Genomic DNA, 25,660 nt, shown 5'->3' with positions numbered 1-25,660 from the left:
AGGGAATGCTGCAAATATAACTGTATGTGTTTCTTTTCTTTCTAGTATTATTTTTATTATGAGTTTCATTACCTTATATTATTATTGAAAATACATTTATCATAAAGAGCATCCCTCAGTGCCAGGGCTGTAGATATGTAAATTATGTTGTTCGATAAGGGGCACCCTGAGACCTGAAAGTTATTTCAAGGGTTCCTCCGTGCTGAAAGGGTAATGAAAGACTGCTCTATCCAGTGCAAAATCCAGGGATCCTAGCAAATGTGGAAAGATTACATGCCCCAAAGTTTTCCTTCAGTACCTGGTGACTTAGCCTTCCCAGAGGGCTGTAGCTAGGCAGTGCCTAGGCCGGTGATGACGAACCTTGGCACCCCAGATGTTTTGGAACTACACTTCCCATGATGCTCATGCACTCTGCAGTGTAGTTGAGCATCATGGGAAATGTACTTCCAAAACATCTGGGGTGCCAAGGTTCACCATCACTGGCCTAGGCTAAAGTGTTGGTGGACCTAAGTAAAAAAAAAAAAATGGAAAAAAGTTCAAAGTGGTTCAAAGACCACTTTTTTTTCAATTGAGAAATAGGGATGTAAAGAAGAAAATTTATTTTTTCTATTGGTTGAACAAGATGTGTCTTATTTCAACATTATTATAAAACTATGCAACAATGTAACAGAAGTTGTGTTTCACTCGAAAGGTACCCTGAGCTGCTGATTTGAATTTCGCTTCTTCAAAGGTTCAGAGGAAAACTGAACCCAAATGGGAGTTTCCGTGGCAGAGGGAAGCAAAACATTTACAATACACCCACTTAACCCAACTGATATCCAACCAATCAAGGCATTTTGATGGCTAATATTGAATTCCAGACCAAATCGGAAAGACGTCTACCTTCTGCGAAAAAAAAAAAAATTGGCTAAAAAATTGGTGATGTATGGGTCGAATTCCAAACAAACTTTCTATCGAAAATCAGAAATTTTGTGCGTTTTGTGATCCGTTGGTGCCACCATTGATTTTGAAATTGGACCAACCAAGCCTTCAACTTCCCCTCATGGAGACTTTGGATTGTGGGCTCCTTGAGGGTAGGGACCGATGTGAGTGTGCAATGTATGTGTGAAGCGTTGCGTAAAATTGTCGGTGCCGTATGGTTATCATAAATAAATAAAAATAATAGATGAGCATCTTAATGAGACGCAATGTATAGGGATAGGGACAATTGTAGACACCCACCCACACTCACTCAGGTTGAACTGGATGGACTGGTGTCTTTATTCAACCTTACTAACTATGTAACTATGTTGCTACACAAAAGAATTTTCATGGCCGGGAATTTTCTTTTCTTTCCGAGAATTTTCTCATGTGTATTTCTTTACCGATTATGTTTCTCACACAATTTGGCCTTTGTACGGTAATCGAATTTGAGTGATTGGGCATGTTGGAAATTTCTTCCAACATGCCACAAAAATTAGAACGAAAATTCTCAGATAAGATTTTCAATTTTTTTTTTAATTCGACCCATGCATAGCCAGCCTTATACCCTACGTTGTAACTGCTTGTCTTTTACAAGTCATAGTTTAGCTGGTCTGAACCAGGAATGAAAAAGTCAGTTCTCAAAGTGGGCGGGAATGGATGCAACGTTTTTGGGGTGGGTGGTTTCAGTTCTGAACTGTGTGTTGACTCTCCTTTGGTTGCAGAAAAAGGTTGAAGAAATTCGGCCATTGCGCGATCATTAAATTTGAGTGATCGGGAATGTTGGAAATTTCTTCCAACGTGCCACAAAAATTTGAACGAAAATTCTTAGATAAGATTTTCGAATTTTGAAATTTCGACCCATGCATAGCCAGCCTTAGACCCTACGGGGTCTCTGCTTGTCTTTTATAAGTCATAATTTAGCTGGTCTGAACCAGGAATGAAAAAGTCAGTTCTCGAAGTGAGCGTGAATGGACGCAACATTTTTGGGGTGGGTGGTTTCAGGTCTGAACTGTGTGTTGACTCTCCTTTGGTTGCAGGAAAAGGAGTTGGAAGGTGATTAATGGATGCATTTAGTCGTTTAGCCCTGATTCACACTCATTCCAACTATTCAAGCACTTGAATAAGTCCATTCGAGGGCAGGGGAGTCTAATAGACCCCAATGTCTCTGTAAAGAGGGCCTTTCACCTGCCCATGCTATCACATATGGAGCCTATTAGCTCCCTTTGTTTTAGCAATAAAATAAAAAAAATTAAAAAAATATGTATTTTTTTTAAGTAAAAAAAAAATGTAAAAATTAAAAAAAAAAGAATCATCTAAAATAAACAAAAATAATATCTTTTTTTAAACCATTCACGTTACTTCCTTACACACCTCATATAAAAAGCACAGTGTAGGACGAATTCATGTACATAAAGAATTGTGCCACCCGTGTGAGGTTTTGTTGCAAACATCTCCATGAGCTTCTCACAAAATGCAGCTATTCAGTCTCATTTCCTGACCGGAGGACATCCAGTATCTTCTAGCGCTTTGCTCCCCAGCCTGCTGTCTCTAACCTGTCCCTTTCATTCATTAAATTTCATTTTTTTTTCAATCGTGGAGGCTCAGCATCACTTGTGGGCAGGGCCGGGGCTAGGGGTGGGCAAAAGGGGTGGCTGCCCTGGTTGCAGCGAGTTTATAAGGAGTAGTGAAAACAGGTCAATACTTCTGTCAGTCCAGCGCTGCAAGCGGCCTGGAAAGGAGGAGGTAGCCGGGAAGAGGTGTGAGCTGTGCTCTCTCTCCCCCTTCTCATCCTCTTAAGCTTGTACATAATGAAAAGGGGGGGGGGGGGTGTTATTTGGTATCTTTGCCCTGGGCACTGGATGAACTTGTCCTGGCACTGCTTGTAGATGTTTTACCTGAGTGGTATACGTGCAAATAGAATGCCCACTCCTCCAGATGGGAAATAAGAGAAACCAGGGAAGGCAAAATATAAAAAGATTAAAAATTCATTCTTAACTGATTTCAACAGAATGGTCCTTTAGGCTTAAAAAAAATATCAATAGGCAAGTAAATAATGAGACGCAGAGGCAGATAGATAAACGGGAAAATCATCATGTATTGACAATACAATGGTAGACATATAAAATCAGTGCCATTAAACAGCCTTTCCTAGAGCAGGTTTAGACAACGGTTAACTCGTGTGCTCTGCGGCAGCAGGAAACCGCCGTTCGCAGCTCCCGTCACGGCAAGCTGGCTTATTTCATTTTTAGTTTTTTTGTTTAGTATGGTATGGTATGCGTAGTGACACGGTGGCAAGACATCGAAGCCTGGGTTCCTAGGGTACGATTCTTTAGGTCTTTGCGGATGAGATGGACGACCCCTCCCGTTACATCCTCCCAAAATTCCCATACCTAAGCTTCTCCGAAAAAAAGGCGACTTATTTTTTTTTTTTTGCCGGTCATCTCTTTAACATTCACAAACAAAGAAAGAAAAAAAAAGAAAAAGCAATAAAAGAGTCTCGGTTGCTTATTATTGTGCTGGGCAGTTCAGGCACCCCATGGAGTCCTCAGTCCAAATTGTATAAAGCCACCACCTTCTACCTGGAAGCTTCTTCCTTCAGCTCTTTGTTTTTCCTAACTTCTTCTGCATGCTTATCCTGCAGAGGAAACAAGTCGCTGACAATTAGTGGGAGATCAGAGTATCACCTTTTCCATCAATAGAACATATTCTTGATTCCTTTATACTTTTACATGCTTGCCCTTTCATATTTTAATTATTATACTGTACTTTATTGTCAGTTTTGTAACTGCTCCCTCTATTGGCAATCTGTACATTAGGGAATGCAATTACCATGTTTAAAGTGCATGTTGCCTCCAGTTGTCTGGCATTTGTTAATGCCCTGGGTATCGTAATCATAAGCTTAAAAAACTGCATCTCAGTGCTGCTGATTTCCTGTAACCTCTCTTAGCCACTTCCTCTGTACATGTATTCACTTCAGCACCATTAGTAGGGTGTAGGCCCTCGGGCTTATACTGAAAGTCTTGACGGGAAGAGCACGTGGCCTTATTGTCAGGGTCTCCCTTCGGGGGGATCCCCACCTAGTACTTGGGTGGACTTTGCTTTGGCAGGAAACCTGAAGAATAGGGTTCACCTGGTTTTGGCTGGGTAAACCACGAGTAGCCCAGTCCCTGTCAGGAGTCTTGCACCCTGGGGGAACAGGGCCATTGTCCTTTCTCTTTGGAGGAGAACCAAGTGTGCACCCCATGCACTTTTTTGTGTGTTTCAAATTTTGTGTGCTCACTTCTTTATTGCAGCTGGTGTTAGTTTTGAATGTGGATTCAATTCTTCAGGGGACCTGCCAAATTAAAGTCCACCAAAGTACTAGGTGGACCCTATTCATTATGAGACCTGCATAGGCAAGTTCCACCCAAGTACTAGGCGGCCCCTATTCTTTTTCAGGGAACTTGCAGCGGTAAGGTCCAACCAAGTGCTAGGTGGACCCTATTCTTCTCCAGGGTTGTTGCAGAGGCAAGGTCCACCCAAGTGCTAGGTGGACATTATTCTTCTTCAGGGGACTTGCAGAGGTAAAGTTCAACCAAGTGCTAGGTGGACCCTATTCTTCTTCAGGGGTGTTGCAGGGGCAAGGTCCACCCAAGTGCTAGGTGGACCCTATTTTTCTCCAGGGTTGTTGCAAAGGCAAGGTCCACCCAAGTGCTAGGTGGACCCTATTCTTCAGGGGACTTGCAGAGGTAAAGTTCAACCAAGTGCTAGGTGGACCCTATTCTTCTTCAGGGGTGTTGCAGGGGCAAGGTCCACCCAAGTGCTAAGTGGACCCTATTTTTCTTCAGGGGACTTGCAGAGGCAAGGTCCACCCAAGTAATAACCAAAGGGAGACCCCAAAGGAGGGGGAGAACCTGCTCCACAGCTCAAGATTTTTCAGGGCATGCGCAGATTCAAAACTAACACCAGCTGCAATAAAGAAGTGAGCACACAAAATGTGAAACACACAAAAAAGTGCATGGGTACTGGGTTACTAGTGGCCCACTGGTAACCCAGTCCCCGTTGGGAATCTTGCATCCCGGGGTACTAGAACAAGGGTCCTTTCTCTTCAGGAGAGGATCAAGTGTACATCCTGTGCACTTTATTTGTGGGCTTCACATTTTGTGTGCTCACTTCTTGGCCTTATGGGCAAGTTCTTCCCCTCTTATGGGGTCTCCCTTTGGGGGATCCCTACCTAGTATTTGTGTGGATATTGCCTCTGCAGGTCCCCTGAAGAATAGGGTCCACTTAGTACTTGGGTGGACCTTGACTTTGCAGATCCCATGAAGAATAGGGTCCAGCAGTAGAGATCCTAGCCTGGTTAAGACAGTGCTCCTGGGCAGGTAAGTACCTGTTTGCTAAAAGTCAGCAGCTACAGTATTTGCAGCTGCAGACTTTAAATGTTTAAGAACAGGAGTTAAGTTAATATTTAAAGGAATATTTCACTTTAGATAAAAAATGTACATAACATATAACAGACTTAGTTGTTCTCCCACCCATTGCCCTGGCAGTGGCTGGAAAAGCCCCCCGTGATATGCGTTAGCAGTCTGTAAAAATCATTCTCTTTTCAAGAAAGCAATATCCTTGACAAAGGCTGAACTTGGGATGTTTAGTTGCTTGGTTTCCCAATCTTGAAAGTCTTGAGACCACCATGTATGACCTCAGCACTTCGCTATGCTGATTGTCTAGAACAGGTCATTAAAGCCAGTTGGGCAATATCACTTGTAGCAATAGAAGAAACAACACATAAGATCATAGAAATGTTTCTTGGTGACTGTAGCGCCACCAAGAATTTAGAAGCGTTAACCAGAAAAGATGGCTCCATTGCAAACAGGGAAATTATGAGAATATAACTATTTTAAAGCAACAATGTCAAAGCCAAGGTGATTTTGATGGTTACTCCAATTTATTACTGCAGTCTTCCTCAGACCCTTCAGAATTCAACACTCAGAAGAATTGGATACCCGTGTCCCCTTCATCACCCTGTGCTTTCATCCTCTGGACATCCTCCTCCAGGACACAAGAGCGACCTAGGACTCAACCGATGGAATCATCATGGCACAAGGAGGGGAACGCTCCAAGAAATGTTGAATGCTGAAGAGTATGATGGTAGTTAAAGCACAGGTTGGAGAAGTAGTGAAGAGCTCAGGCATGCTTGGATCCTAGAGCAAGCCTACTGGAAGTTGCCACCTGTTCTAGGCCAATCTTCTGTGACGTGTGTAAGTGTGAATGTTGGGGAAAACTTGACTGCTGATCTTTGGCCCAGTACAGGTTTCTGAACACACCTGAGCTCATCCCTGTAGGTAAGTAAAATACCTCTTCATTTCCAGGGACCTGCTACCAAGCTTTTTTTCTGGCAACGACAGCCTCATTTTCATGTTCTCAAAGGTGAGGACAGCGAACATGAAGAAATTAAACAATTTGAATCAAAGTTTAGAATGTGAGATACAACTTTAACTAACCTTTAACTAACCTTCTCCTGCAGACGTTCGATCATAGCAGCTAGATGGGCCTCCCTGTTCTCCTTGTTGACCTCCATTTTCTGGGTCAGCTTCTCTTTGGCCATTTTGCTGAAGTTGTTGTTCTCCTCGATGGCTTTCTGAATGACCTCACGCTCGTGTTCCCTCTTCTCTGCCAGGTGTTTGAGGAGCTCGGCTTCCTGGCACTAAAGAGAAAGGAGAAGGGATTAGAATCTATAATCCTTACGTTTATTGTAGCCCTATTAGTGCACTTAAAACAACATAGCTGAGTAATATCAGTGATACCTTTTTAATTTGCTCTTTCAGGACAAGCTTTCGGTGGTCTATCCCCTTCTTCTTGGTCCAAGCAATATTCTTTCTCGGAATGAGAAGAGTGTAGACCATGGAAAGCTTGTCCTTAAAATTTACCAGTTAGTGAACACACAAAAAGTATTATGAACAACACAATTGTTGTATCCATAATATCGGTAGGTCCATATCACTCCTGCACCCCCACTGTGTATTCTATTGAATAGTAAGTGATTAAAACTGAAATTAATTTATTTAGACATAATATATTTAGACACATAAATAGGAAAATACCAAGCTTTCTCCTTAGTTTATATTTCTATGTCTGAATATTCCAGTAAAATTTCCATTCCAATGCCATGGAATAAGGTTTTGTGAACACCATCACTCCCCAGACTTTGAAGATATTTAAAAAAAAATGGAAAAAATGGTCATACTCAAAGTGATTGAAGTATTAGATGCAGGGGTCTCCAAACTTTCTAAACAAAGAGCCAGTTTACTGTCCTCCGGACTTTAGGGGGGCCGAACTGTGGTCGGTAGGAGTAGAAAAACCCCTGGCATAAGTGGGAGCAAACAATGCCCATCATTTCGGTCAGTGGGAGGAATAGTGCCCCATCGTTGGTATAATTGGGAGGAATAGTGCCCCATCGTTGGTATCAGTGGGAGAAATAGTTATTGGGAAAAGTAGTGTCCCATCATTGCCATCACTGAGAGCAATAGACCCCATCATTGGTATCAGTGGGGGGAAGAGTGCCCCATCATTGTCGTCATTGGGAGGAATAGTGTCCCATCATTGCTGTCAGTGGGAAAAATAGTGCCCTATCATTGGTGTCATTGGGTGAACTAGTGCCCCAACATTGGTGTCAGTGGGAAAAATAGTGCCCTATCATTGGTGTCATTGGGTGAAATAGTGCCCCAACATTGGCGTCAGTGGGAGGAATAGTGTCCCATCATTGGCGTCAGTGGGATGAATAGTGCCGCATCATTTGTGCCACTGAGAGGTATAGTGCCCCATCATTAGCGTCAGTGGGAGGAACAGTGCCCCATCATTGGCATTGCCATTTTTCCATGTCGTTGGTGTTATTGGGGACAATTGTGCCCCTTTGTGGGAACAGTAGGGGGAATTATGCCCCATCGTTGGCGTCAGTGGAGGAAATAGTGCCCCAAGGGCCAGGTAAAAGAATGCAAAGGGCCACAGTGTTGAGACCACTGTATTAGAGCAACAAGATATTCAGAATTTATGTAGGGGATTTGTCTCAGAACAACACAGTCAACAATGTGTCCCGTTGCGTTTTCCTTTACTTGTCTCAATATACAACAGAAACAGGGGATGTCTCTAAGGTAACCTTCTGAGCTGAAGTAGTATCAAGAAAGTCAGTCTTCTGACCTTGTAGGATAGGGAAGTCCGGATGTCATAATGCTAGTTAGTAGCCACTCAGTTCTGGGTAGATCTATGGTCTAGTGGTGTGCCAGGTTGTTGGAGAATTACATGAAACATAGCTAGATGATGGCCATGCTGGTCAAAAATCCAGCATTTTGCAGTAGTTTGGACTGCTGTCTTGAAGTACTGGGGTCCTGGGTTCAAGCCATGTTTTTGTTGGTTTATCAAGTTGCGCCATTCCCTCCCATGGTTTGACAGTAGGTTAATCAACCGACACCCAAACTGGCACTAGAGATAGAGTCCTTGTCTTCATAACTGTGACTGGGAAACATTACTGTAAACTCCTCTGGGGTGCCGTCAAATAAACAGTGGCGCCAAATAAACAGGGTCTTTGAAAATTCTTGTTCAGTTTTTGTTGGTTGAACTAGATGGACTAGTGTCTTTTTTTTCTACCTCACTAACTATGTAACGATATAAAATTTAAAAACTACCTCTAGACTTTAACAAAAAAATATTTTTTAAACTTTTACGTTTACTTTAGGGCAGCCAACTTAGTAGATACCATTTTTAAAACATTTGTTGAACTGAGTTTGCATTTTGACCAACCTGCTTGTTAACCTATTCTCACTTACCTTACGTCTTTCTTCAGCAGCTTCAAGTTTTTTCTGGATCTCTTCCAGTGATGGGTCCCGGCGTTGGGGGAGAGAGGCATTGAGATCTGGGACAGCATCAAAGCAAGGCGGTTTTAGGATGACCTCAAAGGCTTGACCAGAAGTTCGTTTGTTTAATTCTATGACTTCCATGTCTGAGATGACACACCACGTGAGGTCAATTGTATCTGCTGGGAATGGAGAATGGGAAACTTCAATGGTATGAATCAACAGGATAGTTTAATTTGAATGGTTTATTTCTGATAGCCAATCACACATTCATGAAAACGTAATCATTTTTACAATGAATAGATAATTAGACAGGGATAACACCATTTAGGATGCTTCTTTGCATGTTAGCATACACTAATGGCCAAAATTTTGTTGACACCTGACCATCACTCCTACCTATATGGCAAAGTATGTGGACCCCCTCCAAACAATTGAATTCAGGAATTTCCAGTAAAGGGCACTGTTAATACTACTGCATACAAAGACATTGTAGACAAGTGTTATCTTCCCACCTTGTGCAATAGTTGGAGAAGACCTTTTCCAACATGTGCCCCTGTGTACAAAGCCAACTCTGTAAAGGACCAGTTTGGTGTAGAGGAACTCATGCAGCCTGTACAGATCCCTGACCTCAACCCTACTGAACACTTTTGCGATAAATTGGATCACCAATCGTGAGCCAGGTCTTCTCATCCAATATTGGTACCCAACCTCAACCCTACTGAAGACCTTTGAGATAAATTGGACACCAATCGTGAGCCAGGTCTTCTCATCCAATATTGGTACCCAACCTCAACCCTACTGAAGACCTTTGAGATAAATTGGACACCAATTGTGGGCCAGGTCTTCTCATCCAATATTGGCACCCAACCTCAACCCTACTGAGCACCTTTTGGTTGAATTAAAACATCAGTTGTGTGACAGGTCTTCTCATCCAATATTAGTACCTTACCGCAACCTTACAGAACACATTTGGAATGAATTGTATCCCCAATTATGAGCTAGGTCTTCTCACCCATCATTGGTACCCAACCTCGACCCTACTGACCACCTTTGGGTTAAACTGGAACACCAATTGTGAGCCAGGTCTTCTCATCCAACATTGGTACCTGACCTCAACTCTACTGAACATCTTTGGAATGAATTGGAACCATAATCGTGAGCCAAGCCTTCTCATCCAACATTGATACATGACCGCAACCCTACTGAAGACCTTTGTAATGAGTTGGAACACCAATTGTAAGCCAGATCTTGACCTCACAAATACTTTTTTTTGGCTGAATGGGTACAAATTCCCACAACCACACTCCAAAATCTTGTGGAAAGCCTTCACTAAAGAGTAGAGGCTGTGGAAGACCAACTCCATATTAAAGCCCATGGTATTTAAATGGGATATATACACAAGTATATACAATATGTGTGTGTAGGTTGGATGGTCAGGTGCCCATATAATATAAATATACATTGTATATACCAGCTAAAATGTAGCATATTGTTTTTTAAGAAACCTTTTCTCTCTTCAAGTCCCTCAATGGGGGAGGAGCAGCGTGTTATGGGACTTTAATTGTGCCAAAATAGGGGTCAAAAACACAATACCAATAAAATCTAAGCTCTCTATTTTAACGATTTACATTGCAATATACAGTATATGAATTTACAAAATTGTTACTATGTCTATGATTATATTTATACAGCCATATAGTTTTTTTGTATACAGTCATAGAGTCCCTGAAGAAGCACAATGAGTGAAACGCGTTGATCTAGCATACCTTTATTACACAGTTTATATGAAAGCTGCTGATATGGCCTACAATGATCTTCATGACACATAGTTTTATTATTGTTTTTTTTTTAAATATTTGTAATAAAGAGCTATGATTTTATTGGTATTGTGTTTTTGACCCCTATTTCGGCACAATTAAAGCCCCCACCAATGGGCTTAAAACGGGAAATAAAGTCTCATGATTTCAATAGGGATGGTGCTTTCATAGGTGTATATTTATTAGTATTATTCACATCATGCATCCATATTCTTTTTTATGTCTCCATGAAGGGATGAGAAATCTCTGCTCTAGGGACACAGAATGCTGATTTTTCGTAAAATGTGGAAGGGTTACATTTTCTTCAGGTTACTATTACTGTCTACATATTCCTGCCCTGGTGGTAACATCTCTCTTCATTTCTTATGTTTCTGCCACAGGGACAGGAAGTGAGGGACAGGAAGTGAGGGACAGGAAGTGAGGGACAGGAAGTGAGGGACAGGAAGTGAGGGACAGGAAGCGAGGGACAGAAGGTGAGGGGCAGGAAGCGAGGGGCAGAAGGTGAAGGGCAGGAAGTGAAGGGCAGAAGGTGAGGGGCAGGAAGTGAGGGGCAGAAGGTGAGGGGCAGGAAGCGAGGGACAAAAGGTGAAGGGCCGGAAGTGAGGGACAAGACATGACGGTCAGGAAGTGGGGACAGAAAGTGAGGGGCAGGAAGCGAGGTATAAGAAATAAGGGGCAGGAAGTGGGGACAGAAAGTGAGGGGCATGAAGTGAGAGGCAGGAAGCGAGGGACAGAAGGTGAGGGTCAGGAAGTGAAGAACAAGAAGTGAGAGGCAGTAAGTGTGGGACAGGAAGTGAGGGAATCAAAGTGAGGGGCAGGAAGTGAGGGATAGAAGGTAAGGGGCAGAAAGCAAGGAACAGAAGGTGAGGGACAGGCAGTGAGGGGCAGGAAGAGAGGGGCAGGAAGTGGGGACAGAAAGTGAGGGGCATGAAGTGAGGGGCAGGAAGCGAGGGACAGAAGGTGAAGGGCAGGTAGTTAGGGACAGAAAGTTAGGGAATGTAAGTGAGGGGCAGGAAGAGAGTGGCAGGAAGAGAGGGGCAAGAAGTGGGGACAGAAAGTGAGGGTCAGGAAGCGAGGGACAGAAGGTGAGGGGCAGAAAGTGAGGGAAAGGAAGTGAGGGGCAGGAAGTGAGAGAAAGGAAGAGAGTGGTAGAAAAAGAGGGGCAGGAAGAGAGGGGCAGGAAGTGAGGGAAAGGAAGTGAGGGAAAGGAAGTGAGGGAAAGGAAGTGAGGGAAAGGAAGTGAGGGGCAGGAAGAGAGTGGTAGGAAGTGAGGGACAGGAAGTGAGGGGCAGGAAGAAAGGAACAGTAAGAAAGGGACAGAAAGTGAGGGCCAGGAAGTGAGGAACAAGAAGTGAGGGGCAGGAAGTGAGGGAAATTAAGTGAGGGAAAGAAAGTGAGGGGCAGGAAGTGAGGGACAGGAAGTGAGGGGCAGGAAGTGTTTTGAAATGTTTACTTTTTTTCACTCCCTCTAAAGAAAAATTGGCACAGAATTAAGGAGAGACAATGTTCTTACCATCATATTTATAAGTCTGTTTCTTTGAAGGATCAGAGAAAAAACAGGAGCAGAAGAGGGACATGAGGGGGAGCTCCTTCATCTTTTCTTTGTAGGCTGTGGGAGAAATCAGAAAGGTTAGGGTATTTCTTTCTTGAAGCTGGTACTGTATAGTCACATAGTAATCATGATCAAGTGTATATAAGGTCCAATTAGACTACGGACTGGGTAGTTTTTTATTTTCCATCTCTGCCCTGTTGGGGAGAGACTTCCCTTGACTTCCTGTCTGTGATACACAACAGGAAGTTGAAGGAAACCTCTCTCAAGACAGCTGTCACCAGAGCAGGGGTGCCCATTGCAATTCGAATGGAAATCGAATTGTTTCGACTTTTCCCGAATTCGGTCGAATTGAGTTCAAATTAACCGAATTTGTTAAAATTTGATCAATTTGAATAAATGAAAGTGTGTTGGTGGAGCCAAATTCACTTTCGCCCTCCCCCAATAGCGTCTCCTACTGGAAGACCATTTTAATGCCAAGTCTCGAATGCAGGCACATTCAGACGCCGTGTCATTAAAGGCCCCCTAACCAAAGTCCTCAATAGTTTATCACACTTGGGAGGGGGGGGAATAGGATGACGACATACCTGCTAGTGTCATATTGCTGAGGTTGTTGATTGGTTCTCTGCGAGGTCTACAGAATGAGGTATGTCACCTGGGGAGAGAGAGATAGTACACTATGATTAATGACTGGATTTGTATTTTGCCCTTAATCTGAACACAGCTCTTAGAAAATAACCAACCCATTTCGGGGTAGGGTCTCCCCCTTCTTCAAGCTTCAATCAATAAGATTATGACTAAATCTGGACAAGATCCTTGTGAAAAAAAAAAGCCATGGTATCAGCATATAACTGTGCCCACCATGTGGATAGACTGATACCACAAGTCTAAGCCCTGATTAAGCAGACCCTTGTGCCAAAACGCGTTGGTTATATTGTATTTAGTAAACACTTTTTATATCAATATCAAGCTTTTTCACTATTTGTACAACGTGCGCATATATTTATACCAAAAAATGGACTTTATACTCAAAAACGGATCATCTGTTGAGCGATTCATTCACCGCCATCAGAGACGCGGAAGCCTAAAACTGCAACAAGGTCACTTATCACTGTGTAGAATAGATTATTCCCCTCAAATGATAAGTAACCAAATGGACTTACAAATGGACTTACAAACATTAAAATATTCTTTGTATCGGCCCCGTGGTACCACACACCTACTAGATCTACGACTCCTACAAGACAGCGCAAAGGGCGGCGATAAGATCTGGTAATCCCAATCAATCAGTCAATCAGATCCTTATTCACTAGAGGCACATGGGAATAATAGAGAACTGCGGTGGCTTTCCTTGTGAGTGCACATTACTATTTATATCAAATGTATAATAATTAGCTAATACTATAATAATATTTTAAATAATAATAAAATATATACTAGTAGTAATAATAATAATAATAAAATATGTATTATTATTATTATTAAGATGGAGAAGTCTACTACTACTACTACTCCTAATAATTATAAGAAGAATTCTTTGACTACTACTACTACTATTAGTAACAATAAAAAAGAATACTATTAGTACTAGTAATAATACTTATTAATAATAATAACAATAAAAAAGAATACTACTACTACTACTAATATAAACAATAAAAAGAATACTACTACTACTAGTAATAATACTTATTATTAATATTAATAACAATTAGAATAATAAGAAAAATAATACTACTAATATTAACAATAAAAAGAATACTACTACTACTACTAACAATGCTTATTAATAATAATAATAACAATAAAAAGAAAAAGAATACTACTACTAATTATAAGAAGAATTCTTCAACAACTACTACTACTACTAATTTTAACAATTAGAAAGAGTATTACTACTACTAGTAATAATACTTATTATTAATAATAATATTAAGAAGAAGAAAAAGAATACTACTACTACTACCGCTAATAATAATACTAATAATAATAAAAAGAGGAAGAAGAAGAAGAAAAAGAAGAAGAAGGAGAATTATACTACTACTAATAATTAATACAATAATAAGAAGAAGAGGAAGAAAAAGAACACTGCTGCTACTACTACTACCAATAAAAATAATAATAATAATAATAATAATTAATACAATCATAATAATAATAAGAAGAAGATGAAGAAAAAAAGAGGAAGTAGATGAAGATGAAGAAAAAAAGAGGAACTACTAATACTTACTAATAATATTAAAAAGAAGAAGATTTAATAGTATATGTATTATAATAATAATAATAATATTTAGCAATATTTTATTTATTAAAAACACCATCTGGCATTATAAAGTAGATGTAAACCCATCTTTGTAAAGTGAACCTGTAGACATGATGTAAATCTCTTTAATGTACAGGAGGCAGAAGGAAGCATTTCCTCCACTCCCCTCAGTGATCAGACTGCAACATTGTATGCAAGGAATAAGGTGAGAGACTGCACCAGGGGCTGATCTGTGTCTGACATTTGTGAACACAGCCAAGAACTGCACAGGCACCAGGATTTACATGGCCGTGTCATTTCATAGAAAACCTGGATTATACTTTAACAAAGATGGCACTGTCCTTCTGGAGAGAAAAGCAGATGAAGGCATTATCAGGGGGAGCATTGTGATGGAGGTAGCAGGTACATAACTGATCATGCATGTACTGAACGTATGTGATGTTGGCTTTGCTGTGAGTTCAGCTTACTACAGAGCTGCAGATGTCTCAGTGAGAATCAGAGGTGGTGACTCATCTTCACTATGATTCTTCCTCCCGCAATTTCCTCTCTGACTGATGACAGGTTAGCCGGGCTCAGGATGTGAGATGGGAGGACAGAGAGAGGAGGACACAGCCCACCAGGGAGGAACTACATGGCCCCTTATATACACAGCATGATCATTGGGATCATCAACCTGGGTGTATTGTCTGCTATGACTGATCCCTCTCCCACCACCCTGATCCCTATCCTATCACCTTGATCCCTAATCCCCCACCCCAATTCTGCCATTCTGATCCCTATCCCACCACCCTGATCCCTATCCCACATCCTGATCCCTATCCCACCATCCTGATCCCTATCCCACCACCCTGATCCCTATCCCGTCACCCTGATCCCTATCCCACCATCCTGATCCCTATCCCACCACCCTGATCCCTATCCCGTCACCCTGATCCCTATCCTGTCACCTTGATCCCTAATCCCCCACCCCAATTCTGCCATTCTGATCCCTATCCCACATCCTGATCCCTATCCCACCACCCTGATCCCTATCCCGTCACCCTGATCCCTATCCCGTCACCCTGATCCCTATCCCACCATCCTGATCCCTATCCCACCATCCTGATCCCTATCCCACCATCCTGATTCCTATCCTACCACCATGATCCATGTCCCGCCATCCTGACCCCCATCCCGCCATCCTGATCCCTATCCTGCTACCCTGATCCCTATCCCACCATCCTGATCCCTATCCCGCCACCCTGATCCCTATCCCACCATCCTGATCCCTATCCTGCCACCCTGATCCCTACCTCCACCCGATCCCGCAATTTTTTTGATCCCTATCCCCACCCCAAGCCCTTAGGTTTACCATATTTCTCTAGCTCGACTTCCCCTCATCAAACCTCTAATACTATTTTAGAATAAAACGTTTCCATTGTCATTAGACCCGGTGACATCATGTACGGGGCCTCTGTGCTTCTCTATGTAATGCAGGCAGATCATGGATGGTGGGAGGGGCCGGCTGAGGAGGAAAGAGCTAGATGATGCTGGACGTCCTTCAGCCAGGGAAGGAGGTGGGGCTCTATCTGACTTTCCACTGCTTCCAATGCACATTGTGAGACCCTCACAGTGTGCAGCAAATCCATCACAGTACAGCAGAGGAGCCAGTAAAAATGGACATGAACCCCGAAAACCAATGGCGTTTAGTTTCCTACAATATGCAATTGCATTTATTTAATTAAATAAATAAATAAAAGTTTGAGTTTTTTGTTATCCTTTGCTATATCTCAGCGCTGCTGATCTCCTGCATCCTCTTTGCAGCCACTTCCCGTCCACATGCATGCCTGGCGTATCTTAGGTAGTCTTTTCTGACGGTGACGCTTGTAAAGTCCATGTCAGGGGGTGACAACGCAGGACCACCATCAGGAGACAAGGACAGAGCGTGGTCACCGTATAGGAGGAAGTAGCCTAAGCAAGGAGATTTATGGTGGGATCACCACGGCGGTTCACCACGGCGGGATCACCAGGGTGGGATCACCATGGCGGGTTCAGCACGGCGGGATCACCATGGGCGGGTTCACCATGGAGGGTTCACCATGGCGGGTTCACCATGGCGGGTTCACCACAGGCGGGTTCACCATGGCGGGATCACCACGGGCGGGTTCACCATGGCGGGATTCACCAAGGCGGGATCACCACAGGTGGGTTCACCATGGGTGGGTTCACCACGGCGGGATCACCACGGCAGGATAACCATGGCGGGATCACCACGGCGGGATCACCACGGCGGGATCACCACGGCGGGATCACCACGGCAGAATCATCATGGGCGGGATCACCATGGGCAGGTTTGCCAAGGCGGGATCACCATGGCGGGTTCACCACGGTGGGTTCACCACGGCGGGATCACCACGGCGGGATCACCAGGGATGGTTTTTAATGAAAGTCGCAGATCTATAAAATGTGACACGATGAAGATGGCAGCGATTGGGCGCTCCAATGGGTTCATGGAGGGCACCAGGGTCTCCGCTCTTGTCTTTTCCCTCGGGCAGCAATCGGTGACGGGAGGGCCAGGCTGTGCCAGGCATTGGCATCTGTTGTTTGTGCAGAAAACAAAACAAAAGGAGGCGGCGAGGGATTATGGCAGTACACGGCGTGCCGCCATCGGAGGGCTGCATGGCAGACGCATTGTGTCTGGGAGTCTGGGGGCTGTACTGGGAGGAAATCCATTATTCATCACACTGCAGGCACCAGGCGGCTCCACCGACAGCGGATTCCATTATTTTATGGAATAAAAGTGTCTAAGAACTCAGCCGACCAATCACATTCTCCCCTGAAAACTCGACACCTGCAATTCCATCGGTCGCTTTGCATAAATATATATATATATATATATATATATATATATATATATATATATATATATATATATATATATATATATATATATATATATATATATATATATATATATATATATTTTTATTTTTATTTTTTTTTTTTTAATAGAGACCCTAGAGAATATAATAATTTATTTATTTTTAGCAGAGACCCTAGAGAATAAAATGGCAGTTATTGCCATTTTTTATGTCACGCGGTTTTTGCGTTGCGGTTTTTCAAACGCAATGTTTTTAGGGAAAAAATACACTTTAACAAATAAAAAAAAAAACAGAATATAAACCCCAATTTTTTTGTACAACATGAAATATGAAGAGTAAATAGATTCCTTAAGATGTCACGCTTTAAAATTTGCGCACGCCTGTGGAATGGTGACAAACGACGGTACATAAAAATCTCGCTTGAAAAATTTCTACAGGTCACCAGTTTGGAGTTACAGAGCCGGTCTCGCGCTAGAATTTTTGCTCTCGCTATAAGGTTTGCGGCGATACCTCACACGTGTGGTGCGAACACTGCTTACATATGTGGGCGTGACCTACCCATGTGTTCACCACTGCACGCGAGCATGCAGTGACCGGGGTGCTTTAAAACATTTTTTTATTTATATATTTATATATATATTTTATGACTTTTTTTTTTTACATTTTTACACTGTCCCTTTAAAAAAAAAAATTGATCACATTCATTGCTATCACAGCTAATGTAAACCCTTGCGATAATAATTCAGCAAGTCCTCTTTATGGAGAGATGTGGCGTCTAAAAGACCCCAAATCTCTCCTCTAATCTTAAAAGCAAAAGATCAAAAAAAAAAAAAAGTTTTGCGTTTAAAAAAAAAACAAAAAAAAAAACAACAACATATTTATATTGCTGGAACCGGAAGTGTCTTCATGACGTCGCTCTGGTCCTCCAAGGGCATAGAGATGAGCGGTGGCCTGCTAATGACATTTTTGAATACAATGGGCCTCTGTGCTTCTCTATGCAATGCAAGCAGATCATGGCTGGCGTGAGGAGCTGGCGAGCTGGCATTTAATTTGCATAGATTTTGCCTATCCCTGGCCCCTCCCTCTCCCTTCTTTTATATAAAACCTTTAGGGCACTTTGCACACTGGGGTGGGCAGGCGCCGGCGGTAAAGCGCCACTATTTTTAGTGGCGCTTTACCGTTGTTTTTGCGTCACTTTTCAGCCGCTAGCGGGATGCTTATAACCCCCCGCTAACAGCTCAAAAGGATTTAAAGTGCCGGCAAAGCGATTTGCCGGCGCTGCCAATTCATTGTAATGGGCAGGGGCGCTGTAGAAATGGTGTATACAGCTCCGCTATAGCACGCAAAGATTCTGGTTGCAGGACTTTTTTTAGTGTCCTGCCAGCGCACCGCTCCAGCCCATTATTGGTATCAGTGGGAGGAATAGTGCCCCATCATTGGTATCAGTGAGAGGAATAGTGCCCCATCATTGGTATCAGTGAGAGGAATAGTGCCCCATCATTGGTATCAGTGAGAGGAATAGTGCCCCATCATTGGTATCAGTGAGAGGAATAGTGCCCCATCATTGGTATCAGTGAGATGAATAGTGCCCCATCACTGGTATCAGTGGGAGGAATAGTGCCCCATCATTGGTGTCAGTGGGAGGAATAGTGCCCCATCATTGGTGTCAGTGGGAGGAATAGTGCCCCATCATTGGTATCAGTGGGAGGAATAGTGCCCCATCATTGGTATCAGTGGGAGCAATAGTGCCCCATCATTGGTATCAGTGGGAGGAAAAGTGCCCCATAATTGGTATTGATGGGAGGAATAGTGCCCCATCATTGGTATCAGTGAGAGGAATAGTGCCCCATCATTGGTATCAGTGGGAGGAATAGTGCCCCATCATTGCTCTCAGTGGGAGGAATAGTGCCCCATCATTGATATCAGTGGGAGGAATAGTGCCCCATCATTGGTATCAGTGGTAGTAATAGTGTCCCATCATTGGTATTAGTGGGAGAAATAATGGCCCATCATTGGTATCAGTGGGAGGAATAGTGCCCCATCATTGATATCAGTGGAAGGTTTAGTGCCCCATCATTGATATCAGTGGAAGGTATAGTGCCCCATCATTGGTATCAGTGGAAGGAATTGTGCCCTATCTTTGGTGCCATTGGGAGGAATAGTGCCCTATCTTTGGTGTCATTGGGAGGAATAGTGCCCCATCACTGGTATTAGTGGGAGGTATAAAAGCAAGCAAAGGGCCAGATCTGGCCCCTGGGCCGCAGTTTGGAGGCCACTGCTCTATCATTACGTACTTTGCTGTGGACCTGCATCCATTATATCTGCGTCTTTCTGTGCTTCTCTATGCAATGGCGGCAGACCATGGCTGGTGGGAGGGGCCAGTAGGGTGCTGTACATAGTGTCCTGAAAACATCCCAGCACTCCGCCCCCCAGTACTCCTCTGAAGAGCAGTGGGAGGAGTTCTGCACATATCAGAATGCCTTGATGGTGGGTGTCAGCCTGAATGAGCGGGTGTTCCTAGGCAGACTGCAAGGGCAATGCATGTCACACACGTGTTATCAGAACGCATTGATGGCTTTTCCTGGGGGCGGGGGGAAATGGGCCTTAGGTGCCCCTGAATGTACAATTTTTTTGTGTGTTCCTGTGCGACGCATTTCATCAGAGCATTAATTTCAAAGGGGTGCCCTACGCATGTGAAACGCGTCGCACTGCATGGTACTGTAGGCAGATGCATGTTCGTTTACCAGATGCATGGGGTCTCCATTAAGAATTAAAGGCACCCGTGCTCGTCTGAGTTTTTGTGTGGGAAAACATGCGATTTGCACCGCACCAGGTTTGAACAAGCCCTTGAAGCCCATGTGCCCCACGTTGGTGTCCTGGGTGCGCCACTTGTTGTATGCTGAATAGGCACTTACTGACAGCGCCCTGTATAGGTGGGGACTGCTGTACCAGCCAGTCACAGCAGTCACATGATCAGGAACTTCACCTTCGACTCCCGTTGTGCGGAACGCCTAAAGATCGGCGCAATGTACGGCGTAAACTTCAGACTTGGAGGGTGAAGCACGGGTTTGAGCAGATCCAAAGAAAAACAGCCCAACGCTTTGCAAAACGGTATTATTCAAGGGCAATCTGCACGAAGCCTGGGACATTCTTGCCGACGCATTTCATCGTTCTCGTAGACAATCTGCGATGGAGCTCATTGGTGGGTGAAACGCGTCAACGCCGGAGTTCCCAAGGCGGGGCTTCGGGCATCTCCTCCTGGAATAATAAGGTTCTGCCAGCGCTGGACTTCGCAGTGTGCCGCCAGCTGCTTTCCTATGTGTGAGTTGGTACTTTGAGGATGAGCTCCTGTTTTGCACCCAGGCAAGGGAGCGATCCATCGTGGAGAACTTGGAAACCCTCGACTTAAATGGTTTGAATAGAGCAGGGTGTTACTCTGCCAGCTACCGGTGACATCATACTCCAGCCGAATTAACGAGGACAAATAATTCCTAAGAGGGTGAGGTCATACATTGGGGAAGGTGCCCCCCTGTGGCACTCCGGCTGCTGGAAAGATATACATCCTACATCTACATCATACAGCATGCTGGGACCTGTTGGACCTCTTCGAGACGTCGTCATCTTAAGGCTACTTTAGCTGTAGACCACCTAATATTTTCTTATCGGAAATCAGTCGGTGAAAATGGGGAAGCCGTATTCCAACCGGCTACTGCACTCAGCTGAATAGACATTAATCTTCAAAATGACAGAGTTAAGCCAGCTGGTGTTTCTTTTGCCGGTATTACCGGCACATGTTTAGACCTGGTGGCCGTTTCTGGCTACATAGCATTACATCAGACTGGCATCATCCCACCAGCAATACAATAAAAGTAGACTCCCAATGGGTAGGCAAGAATAGACAGGACTGTTTGAAGGTAACCCTTTCAGTTGGGTGGCGGTGTTAGTCCGGGAGGCCATTATCTGCTTGGACAAAGCCAAGTTTGGTGACCACATAGACCAGTGATGGTGAGCCTTGCCACCCCAGATGTTTTGGAACTACATTTCCCATGATGCTCAACTACACTGCAGAGTGCATGAGCATCATGGGAAATGTAGTTCCAAAACATCCGGGGTGCCAAGGTTCGCCATCACTGACCTAGACCAATATGAACAAAGACAACCCTAGCCCTACCTACGGGCGAATCTACAGAGCTGTATGGATTTTACCCTTTCAGTTGGGTGGCTGGTATTAGTCCAGGATACCATCAGCTGCTTGACCAGAGACCAGTTTGGTGACCAGCAGACCAACAAAGATACACCTGACCCTGCCAAGCAGTAGTCACACATTCCAGCATGGCCCTAAGCTATTCACAGATGGTTTCTACATAGCAATACATCAACCCCAGCGATGCAATTAAGTGGACCGCCTTGAGTAGGCAAGAGGTTAACAAGACAGGACCGTATGATGGTAACCCTTTCAGTTGGGTAGCTGGTTTAGGTCTAGGAGGCCATTATCTGCTTTGGTGACCACCAGACCAATACAAAGACACACCTAGCCCTACTGAGGGGTAAATTCACAGAACTATATAAATGTAACCCATTCAGTTGGGTAGCTGGTTTAGGTCTAGGCCATTATCTGCTTTGGTGACCACCAGACCACCAGACCAGTACAATGACACACCTAGCCCTACTGAGGGGTAAATTCACAGAACTATGTAAATGTAACCCATTCAGTTGGGTGGCTGGTTGTAGTCCAGGATACCATCAGTTGCATGGCCAAGGCCTAGTTTTGTGCCCAGCAGACCAATACACACAAAGATACACTTAGCTCTACCTAGTAGTGCCTGCACCTACCAGCTGGATCCCATGCCATTGACAGAGGGGGCTCATTACAATACACAGAATCATATACGTAACCCAATCTAGGGCTAAATACACAGAGCTGTATGAATGCAACCCCTTCAGTTGGGTGTCAGTTTTAGGCCAGAAGGGCTGCTTGGCCAAAGCCAATTTTGGTGGCCACCAGACCAATACAAACAAAGATACACCTAGCCTACCATGGTGGTAAATATACAGAACTGTACGAAGTCAACCCTTATAGTTGGGTGGCTGGCTTTAGTCCAACATGCCATGAGCTGCTTGGCCAATGCTCAGTTTGTTGACAAGCAGACCAATACACCCAAAGATACACCTAACCCTACCTATCAGTGCCTGCACATACCAGCTTGATCCCATGCTATCCATAGAAGGGGCTCATTACAATACACAGAAGGTTATACTTAACTCTACCTAGTTGTAAATTCACAGATCTGTATAAATGTAACCCTTTCAGCTGGGTGGCGAGTTTTAGTTCAGGAGGCCATCAGTTGCTTGGCCAAAGCCAAGTTTGGTGACCAGCAGACCAATACACATGGAGATATACCTAACCCTACTTAATGCCTGCACATACCTGCTTGACCCCATACCATTCACAGAGAGGGCTCATTACAATACACAAGAATACACCCACCCTACCTAGGGCTAAATACACAGAAAATTATGAATTTAACCCGTTGAGTTGGGTGGCTGGTTTTAGTCCAGGAGGTCATCAACTGCTTGGCCAAAGCCCTGTTTTGTGACCAGCAGAGCAATGCACATGACCCATACCTTGGTGGCAAATGTATAGAACTATAAGAAGTTACTCCTTTCAGTTGGGGAGCTAGTTTTAGGCCAGGAGGCCATTATCTGCTTGGACAAAGCCAAGTTTGGTGACCAGCAGACCAAGACAAAGAAAGACACACCTAGCCCTACCTAGGTGTAAATTCACAGAGATGTGAATGAATGTAACCCTTTCAGTTGGGTGGCTGGTTTTAGTCCAGGAGGGCATTAACGATTGTATAAAGCCAGGTTTTGTGACCAGCAGACCAAAACACACAAAGATACATCTAACCCTACCTAGCAGTGCCCACACATACTGGCATGATTCTATGCCATTCACAGAGGGTGAGGTGGGGGTCATTACAATAGACAACCCTACCTAGCATGGGCAACACATGCCGGCATGGTCCTGTGTCGTTCACAGAGGGGGTCATTGCAATGCACATGAAGATACACCCAACCCTACCTAGCAGTGCCCACACATACCAGCATAATCGTATGCCATTCACAGAGGGGGGGCTCAATACAATAAACATGAAGATACACCCAACCCTACCTAGCAGTGCCCAGACATGCCAGCATGATCCCATTCCATTCACAGAGGGGGGGGGGGGGGTGGGCTCATTACAACACATGTGAAGATACACGTAACCCTACCTAGCAGTGCCCACACATAGCAGCATAATTACATGCCATTCACAGAGGGGGAGGGGCAGGGCTCATTACAATACACATGAAGATACACCCAGCCCTACCTAGCAGTGCCCACACATGCCGGCATGATTTCCATGTCATGGGGGGGCATTACAACACACGTGAAGATACACTTAACCCTACCTAGCAGTGCCCACACATACTGGCATGACCCCACAGGGGGGTCATTACAATACACACAAAGATACACCCAACCCTACCTAGCAGTGCCCACATGTACTGGCATGATCCATGCCATTCACAGAGGGGGCCCTTATAATTCACACAAAGATACACCCAACCCTATCTAGCAGTGCCCACATGTACTGGCATGATCCCATGCCATTCACAGAGGGGGAGGGGCAGGGCTCATTACAATACACATGAAGATACACCCAGCCCTATCTAGCAGTGCCCACACATGCCGGCATGATGTCGGGGGGGGGGGGGGGGATATTACAACACACGTGAAGATACACTTAACCCTACCTAGCAGTGCCCACACATACTGGCATGACCCCACAGGGGGGTCATTACAATACACACAAAGATACACCCAACCCTACCTAGCAGTGCCCACATGTACTGGCATGATCCCATGCCATTCACAGGGAGGGGGGGGGGGTCATTACAATACACACAAATATACAGCCAACCCTACCTAGCAGTGCCCACACATGCTGGCATGATCCCATGCCATTCACGGGGGGGGGGGGGGGGGATCATTACAACACACGTGAAGATGCACTTAACCCTATCTAGCATGATCCTATGCCATTCACAGGGGGAGTCCTTATAATACACACAAAGATACACCCAACCCTACCTAGCAGTGCCCACATGTACTGGCATGATCCTATGCCATTCAGGGGGGGTGGGTCCTTATAATACACAGAAAGATACACCCAGCCCTATCTAGCAGTGCCCACATGTACTGGCAGGATCCTATGCCATTCACAGAGGGGGGGGGGCACCTCTGTGGCACATTACAAGGTGGTCCTTATAATACACACAAAGATATACCCAACCCTACCTAGCAGTGCCCACATGTACTGGTATGAACCTGTGCCATTCGGGGGGTCCTTATAATACACACAAGGATACACCCAACCCTATCTAGCAGCGCCCACATGTACTGGCATGAACCCATGCCATTCACGGGGGGGGTTCATTACAACACACACAAATATACAACCAACCCTACCTAGCAGTGCCCACACATGCTGGCATGATCGCATACCATGCCCTCATTCCTCGCTGCTTAAGCTCGTCACACACATTTAAATCGCCCATAGATCTAGCAACAAGTATGTGGGTTCAAGGGCCTGCCTGATTGGATAGTTTGGGTAGCCCCCCCACATTGCATAGTTTTAGTAGGTCTAAGGGCGACCATACATGGTCAGACTGTGATGTGCCATGGTTGACCACATGCATCAACAATGCTGAGTGTCCGCCAACCGCAAACATTCCATCACAAGCAAGCATCGGAGACGTCAGGGAATACACCAGATTTGCTAAATAAAGTTAAACGCGTAATAAAAAAAAATCCAATGTCTGCTCCCCATACATGCATCTTCCTGTGCTCACCGCGATGCACTCACCTTTGTCTGCTAGGAGACTGTGCTTGTACCAGCTGTACTCCCTGAATTAAATCCCTTACAACCAGCGCTCAGCATCAGCACCACTACCCCGGCTCTCCCCATGACATCATTTCTAAGCTCTTCCATTGGCTGACTCTCCCCGCTCACCGATTGGCCAGCATCTTCCGGGGAAACTCAGTCTTGCCGAGTAACACGCTGCATATTGGAAGGGGATGATGTCACTGAGAAGCCCTTCTCTCTCCATCAGCCGCGACCAGGAGATAAATAAATAAAAGGAGAAAGTCAATAGGAAAAAACTCACCTGATCTCCATCATTGGGATTACACTGCGATTATTGGCAATGTTCATTTATTATGTGTAAAAATGTGTTTATTCTTTGTAAATATTCATTTATAATTTGTAAATATTATTTTATTATCTGTAAATATTCATTTATAATTTGTAAATATTATTTTATTATCCGTAAAT

General features: G+C 44.3%; 1 protein-coding gene across 2 annotated transcripts; it reads right to left on the bottom strand.

Annotated features, from left to right (window-relative positions):
• Positions 1 to 3,038: 3,038 nt before the first annotated feature.
• On the bottom strand, positions 3,039 to 25,293 carry STMN4 (stathmin 4). Of its 2 annotated transcripts, none has more exons than XM_077489232.1 (6): positions 25,193 to 25,293; positions 12,746 to 12,813; positions 12,123 to 12,218; positions 8,763 to 8,971; positions 6,444 to 6,646; positions 3,039 to 3,598 (listed from the first exon to the last, which is right to left on the bottom strand). In XM_077489232.1, the coding sequence occupies exons 2-5, from the start codon at positions 12,756 to 12,758 to the stop codon at positions 6,446 to 6,448; spliced, it is 519 nt and encodes a 172-aa protein (XP_077345358.1). In that variant the 5' UTR covers positions 12,759 to 12,813; positions 25,193 to 25,293; the 3' UTR covers positions 3,039 to 3,598; positions 6,444 to 6,445. The 2 variants fall into 2 exon arrangements, with proteins under 2 accessions (XP_077345358.1, XP_077345357.1); XM_077489231.1 differs by having other exon boundaries at positions 6,455 to 6,646.
• Positions 25,294 to 25,660: the final 367 nt, after the last annotated feature.

The sequence above is a fragment of the Lithobates pipiens genome, unplaced genomic scaffold (assembly GCF_037356315.1).
Source record: "Lithobates pipiens isolate NorthernLeopardFrog02 unplaced genomic scaffold, aLitPip1_a1.2 Scaffold_18, whole genome shotgun sequence".
Classification (NCBI taxonomy): Eukaryota; Metazoa; Chordata; class Amphibia; order Anura; family Ranidae; genus Lithobates; species Lithobates pipiens.
The sequence above is the reverse complement of the archived record's forward strand: the minus strand, read 5'-3'. Positions and strand labels throughout refer to the sequence as shown.

What these genes read in the sequence shown, in the direction of transcription:
- STMN4 (XM_077489231.1), bottom strand. An exon ending in CTGCTGAAGAAAGACGTAAG is followed by an intron (nt 6,647 to 8,762) that starts GTAAGTGAGAAT and finishes CTTTCTCTTTAG; the next exon opens with TGCCAGGAAGCCGAGCTCCT. An exon ending in TCGAACGTCTGCAGGAGAAG is followed by an intron (nt 3,599 to 6,454) that starts GTTAGTTAAAGG and finishes TTTCCTCTGCAG; the next exon opens with GATAAGCATGCAGAAGAAGT.